This window comes from Juglans regia, chromosome 6, assembly GCF_001411555.2.
Source record: "Juglans regia cultivar Chandler chromosome 6, Walnut 2.0, whole genome shotgun sequence".
NCBI lineage: Eukaryota > Viridiplantae > Streptophyta > Magnoliopsida > Fagales > Juglandaceae > Juglans > Juglans regia.
In genome coordinates, this window is record NC_049906.1 from 25,628,806 (window position 1) to 25,635,594 (window position 6,789).

The window sequence follows — 6,789 nt, forward strand, 5'->3', positions numbered from 1 at the left end:
TCCCCTATTTGTAAACTGCATGATGTATTTCCATGGCCTTGATTGACTGGTTAACCCAGTGAAAATTATGAAAATTAATATGCGTAAAACTAGTACATTTTTTTTATATAAATATATGGGTGAATTTTACTTTTAGTTGAAGTTGTTCAAGTGCTGGATTTTGTTCAAGAGTGTCTTTCCGTACATGAGTGTCCTTGTAACTATTTATGATATCTTGCTTAATTTGTTGTTTTTTAATTGAAAGGAATGAAATTGGGGTATTTCTGATTTTAAGAAGAGTTGAGGTGGTGGAAATAGGTACCTTCCACAATATCAAAAAGTATTTCCCACAGCATGAACTCCTGGAAAAATAGTTTTTCATGGGAAATAATACATTTTTCGACGAAAGTAGTTCATGGGATTACCATCACTCCACCACCTTATTTTCGTGGCAATTAGTCTTCTTTTCAACCTATACGGACAATTGGTTCTTGTGGCAAAAAACTTTTTTGGACGAAAACTGGTCAGGACAACAACTCAAATCCACCACCTGATTTTGTGGAAACTACAAAATTCGTGAGGAAAAACGTTTTCGACAACAACTCAATTCCCCCAACTTGATTTCGTGACAAAAAACTTTTCTCGACCAGAAGTGGTCATGGCAACTACAAAATTCCACCACTTGATTTCGTGAGGAAAAACGTTTTCGACGAGAATGGGTCGTGGCAACAACTCAATTTCACCACCTCATTTCATGTGAAAAAACTTTTCCCGACCAGAACTGGTCGTGGCAACTACTGAATTCCACTGCATGATTTCGTGAGGAAAAACTTTTTCCGATGAGAATGGGTAGTGGCAACAACTCAATTTCAACTTTTCCTGACGAGAATGGGTTGTGGCAACAACTCAATTCCACCACCAGTTTTCGTGAGAAAAAAACTTTTTCCGACGAAAACTGGTTGTGGCAAAGACTTTTCAGCTACAAAGGATGACATATTTGTGGTCAAAGCTAGATGATTTCCACACCGATCTCATTGTGGGAAATAATACTTTTTTCCCACCAGATAGTATTTTGGTGGGAACAAAGAGCTTATCTCACCAACAATATGCCACCAAGCTCCCACCAAAGAATTTGGTGAGAAAAGGTTGGTATGTAATCCGACCACTTTGATTTGTGAGAAGAGTTTAAAATTATATTTGCAATTCGATTTTTCGACCTCTATGGTGTGACATGTATTATTCAAAACGGTTTTAATATATATAATATATATTACTTTGAGAAGGTCGTACTATGAAAGACAAGATACGGTAATGAATTATTTTGAATTTATATCACAAACGCGTACAAATACGTCCTAACCGTTTAAAACTTATATTGATTTTCTTGTTTTGTTTTAAGGTTTATAAAAGTTATATCCATTTTTGTGCTTCAATAACTATTGGGCAATGATTTCATAAAAATGTTGGAAATTTAAAATTGAAAAGTATTCTGTATTTAATTGATGTTTGAAGATGAAATTACGAAAAGTTTGGAAATGAAATTATGAAAATTAAAAAAAAAAAATTTAATTGCAAATTCTTATTACCATAACAAAAGTCATCATTTAATTTTTAAGTTAATCTGTATAATAATTAATTTACCATAACTAATAATTAATCTGTATAGATAGATTTGTCATCTTTTGAAAATTATAATTAATAAACTCAAAGAATATTTATTTTTAAAATATTTGAATGTTTTTCAATAAATTTCTATAATTAAATTTGTTTCGATTGTCTACGCCACTGTTCAAATACTCTTAAGAGAGTTCGAACAGTTTATAAATGTGTTTGACCAATATAGCAACCATCCCCGCCAAACTTATTTATTACTTCCCACCAAAAAAATCATTCGAATAACTTAAATCTCGCCTTCCAACGGTTTTTAATTTTTTTTCTACCGCAATTGTGTATACTTTTTCATCACGACTATTATTTGAACAAGTATATTTTGTCTCAAAAAGTCTTGTTCGAACAAATATTTGTCTATTCTAATGCTAAAAGATCACGATTTCCATATTTTGGGAAGAATTGTAATTTTCATCCCAAATAATTGTTTTTAGGGACAAAATTTACTTTGTCCCTAAAAATTAAATTTCTTGTAGTGTCATAGTGTCCAACATGCCCCAAGTATCCGTAGAGAATTATAAAAAAATTGTTTTGTTCACATATTTCTTGTTATTTGTAGGATTATAAACTTAGTTTATTATTAAATGAGTTCTTATTTATAGTTTTATTAAATTCGACATTAATATGCTTATCAATAACAATGAAAATTTCACAGACAAGGTTATCGGGCCAATCATGCGGGTTTGGGAATATTTATAAGGTTTCGGGTCTGAGGGTTGGGTAATCATGTTTGGGCCTTTTTCATGGGTCTGGGATATAATTATAACAGCCCTGCTAGGTACAAGCAATGTTGTGCACCGATTGTGCACCTAACACTACGTGGCTTTTCATTTATTGCATCATTAAATGCAACTACAAAATACAACAAAAGTTTATCACCTAATTCAGAACATCTCATCTTTTTCTCTACTCACTGCATACTTGTACGGTTGTACCTGTACCCAGTTCCGTCTCCCCTCCACCTCCCCTTTGTGTTTGGTGAATTCGTTTTAAGTAGAGTTTTTCCAGTATATATGCATTTACCAAGGTTCTTATTGTACCGAAACTACAAAAATCCTTATATTTTTTCCTTCGTTGCCGCCATTGATGGACCTAGAGGAGGTCATGGAGCTCTTTGATTTTTACTAGTTCAGCCTCAAAATCTTCAAGAAACAACTCCCAAATGTACATAATTCATCGGATTTCGAAGTAAACATAGATCATCAAATTCAAGAGCTAAAATTTATGGATCTGGGTTTTGTTTTCTCATAAGAAGATAGGAATTCAAGCTTGGCTTCAATCGTTCCTGGGTTGCAAAGATTTGGAAAGAAAGATGAGGAAGAAGACGTTGTTGATGAATCTGCAATCTCAAGACCTTATCTTTCTGAAGCTTGGGATGTTTTGGAGAAGAAAGTCACATAACCCATTGATGAATTGGAAATGGTGGGCTCACACCGTTGCTTCCAATGTTAGATGATGATGTATGTGTATGTGTGTATATATATATAGAGAGAGAGAGAGTTATAGTAAAAGATCGGAGAACAACAGAGGACTCCTTGAAAGACAAATCGAAATAGATAAGTTGGAAGAAGAGGGAAAATATATAGCGAAGTCCGGCAGGGAGTGGGAAGACCGAGAAAAGAGAAATGGCGTTTTATTCAAAAAGGAGCATTGGCTGATCGATAAGTTGAACGTAGGTGAATTCAATAAAACGCTCCGTTTCATTTTCCACATCAGCGTTCGGTGCGCAATGGGTCCTCGAATTCGCCTGTCTCAAGAGTTTTCCTAATTATAATTTATGGTTTTCGTCTATTGGTCTTTAGAGTTGTCTATTAGGAGCTCAGTTGGGATCTTAACATGGATAATGATAAGGTTATCTATTTATTATTTTTTTTATATTTGATTTTTGTTTTAATTTTTAATTTTACTTAATGGTTAAGTAAGAGACTATTACTAAAATTATATATTTTTTTAATTTTTTCTGAATGATTAAGGATATTAAAAAATACTTAAAAATGATAAAAAAAAAAATTCAAATACACTACAAGTAGTAAATCGGTAGTAAGAGGATAGTAATAGTCACTACCCTCTTACCATAAGGGTTGGATCATTTAATATTAAATTATAGGGCTTATCTATAATATAAAGAATTACGTCAGTTAACAATTCTAATGGACTGATCTTAAATTTTAAAATGAGTCCAACTTGTGCACTGTATTTTTTTGGACTTTTAAATAAATTATTCAGTTTAGGAACCAATAAATATGAGTTCTATTGCTCCATAAATATGAAATGAGTTTTAAATCTAATTATTTTATCCCAATAAAAGCCATTAATTCATCATAATAAATTTTGGAGTTACGAGCCATTTAAAATAATCCAATATACCAGAATTGGTCTTTGCAAAACATATTTTGGTGGGGTTATACTTATAACCCAATGTAAAAATGCCTGTAATTGAATAAATTATTCTTTGTTTTTCCTGTTATTTTAATGATTTATATGGATGCAATTACATATAGTAATGCTCAATCCCTATTTTAAAAAATTAATATTATTTATATCAATTTGAATAGAATGTCAGGTTTTAGGAAAATTTAAAATTTATTATACATTAATGTTCTGCATGCTTTTATTTGAATTGATAAAATTAGGAAATAAATAATATCTTGTATTATATTTGTAACTGTGCATAAAACAATATAATTATAATAAAATTGTAAATTTGATATAAAATTTAAACAAGGTATTATGTTTTGATTTTATCTTAAAGGGATTTACTCTTTTATTAAACGAATCCATCTTTTATTAATCATCCTAACTTTTATTAATCATGACGTTATTTCATCTCATTTAATTATTATAATTTTTTTAAATTCTCCAATAAAATAAAATAAATAATTTATCCTTTTGAAATCTTAAAATAAAAATAATATTAAAAAAAATTTATTCTAATAATATTTAATTAACTTTTAACTTTTATCTTATCTTATCCAAAACCATCTTAATAATTTATTAAAATTTTACGTTCACAGATGAGTTATTCATATGATAAAAGTCAGAACAAGTCCATTAATTAACTGAACAAAACCAATCTTATTTATTTATGGGTTAAATAAAAGAAATATTAATATATAGAAAGCTCTAATAAATAATTACAGCAAATTAATATTTTATAAATTTTCAGCATTAAATCTATCATGAAAACCCACATTAAGAACGAAACCTGCCCGGATATGAACATTTATTACATTGGTTTTGCACAGATAAGATTGACAACGCAACGACGAGTATGGAATTGCTTAATGTCTAAGGTTAAAGACATTACAGCTAGTAAAGCGTCTTTACAGAAAAATCAAATTCACTATAAGTAATACTTTTTTATACTCTCAACTGGTGGTGAAATTGAATTAAGAATGTTGAGCCGCCATCTCCCAGAGGACGTGGTGGCTGAAATTTTGTCGACGCTGCCGGTAAAATCGTTGATGCGATTTAAATCTGTGAGTAAAGCCTGGTATGCTCTCATCAGAAACCCTCATTTCATCACAAAGCACCACACTTTCGCCATTTCTGATCACAATCGCAATCACTGTCGTCGAGTCGTCCTTGAGCGTTACCGACCAATACATACCCCACGTTTCTCCATGCACTCTAACGACACCCTGGAGTTTTCCGGCGACATACATCTCATCCCACAATTGTTCTCAGAAGATATTAACCCAGTACTTTTCATCGGTTCCTGTAATGGAATAGTTTGCGTTGTTGGTATTTCTGCAGAGCGTTTTCATTTTGGTCCTGATCCAGACCGGGCTTGGGAGATAGGGCTTTGGAATCCTGCAACCAGAGAATCTAAGAGGCTTCCGTTTGTCCCTCGCCCGCCTGATTTTGTCCCTTTCCCCCCCGATTTTATCGTCCCGAGTTACAAGTTTGGCTTTGGTATTGATCTCAACACAAATGACTTCAAGGTGGTTAAAATCACGTGCTTCTATTCTCCGCGGCATTACCAAGTTGAGGTATACAACCTTACTACTGATTCTTGGAGAGTGATTGATGCATCCCTCAACTCAGCCGATTTTATTAAAAAATCTAATTTTCCTTCATACTTAAATGGATTCTGTTATTGGTTGATTTTTCCTCAGCGTTGCGACAGGGAGCATAATTTATTGCTTTCCTTTGATATGAGCAATGAGATGTTCCGGGAAATAATGTTGCCTCATGATGTAGGATCTCTTGCTGACATTGCCATTATCAATGACTCTGTAGCTGTGATTTTTCCTACGTATAGTAATAGTAGTAGGAATGACGTTGGATTATCAATGGAGTATGAAATATGGGTGATGAACGAGTCTATTGTGGAATGTTCTTGGACTAAACTATTTACGATTGCAGTACCCAGCCGTCCTTTACAATTTCGGGACGATGGTTTGATTGTGCTTAACAGCGGCCATTGTGTTTCAGATAAGAAATGTTTGGTATTGTTTGATCCAAGAACAGGAGAATTAAAGAATCTTCCAATATATGACGAAGGCCCGGAAATGCTTGATCTGGTGAGTTACAAAGAGAGCCTAGTTTTAGTTAATGGATGGAAGAATGTGCTTGAGCAACAAGACACTTGATCATTATGATATTGATATCACAGACACTTGATCGATGTTGTGATTTTGGTCATGGAGTCAATTGACTGCTTATGTAACAAAAGTTGATTTAGTTGAAGAGTTGGTCCTATTTTGCTTAAATACAATGGTTTGTGGATTGGAATTACATGAGGACCATGACGTCCAGGAGTATGACAGATTTTAGCTTCAATTGAGATGGTTTCACTTTAAAGTATTTGGCCATTGGCTTAATATTGGACAAAAAGTGAAAGCACAGGAAATTCATATATACTTGCTGCAGTAGGCGTTTTATACTTTTCAGGTTTATACTTAATTTATGCTTCAACCCTCTCTTACTTGGCTCTTTCCCTCTTCTTCACCATTTTAGCCATGCTGAGAACCTCTTGAAATAGGGATTTGAATTTCTTGTTTTGGCACTTATAGCATTTTCATATATAATGTAAGTGTCACTTTCTTTTCTTCATATCATTCCTTCTTGGTTTGTGAAAAATCGTGATTAATTTTCTGGTCCAAGTCTTAGGGCAGCAATTCATAAAACAGTTTTCCT

At 32.8% G+C, this 6,789-nt stretch overlaps 1 protein-coding gene across 1 annotated transcript; it reads left to right on the forward strand.

Moving 5' to 3' along the window:
• The first annotated feature begins 5,031 nt into the window (after window positions 1-5,031).
• On the forward strand, window positions 5,032-6,475 carry LOC118348777 (putative F-box protein At3g21120). The gene has a single exon (XM_035691253.1). It carries the CDS (start codon window positions 5,043-5,045, stop codon window positions 6,240-6,242), a length of 1,200 nt encoding a protein of 399 aa, XP_035547146.1. The 5' UTR covers window positions 5,032-5,042; the 3' UTR covers window positions 6,243-6,475.
• The last annotated feature ends 314 nt before the right edge of the window (window positions 6,476-6,789 follow it).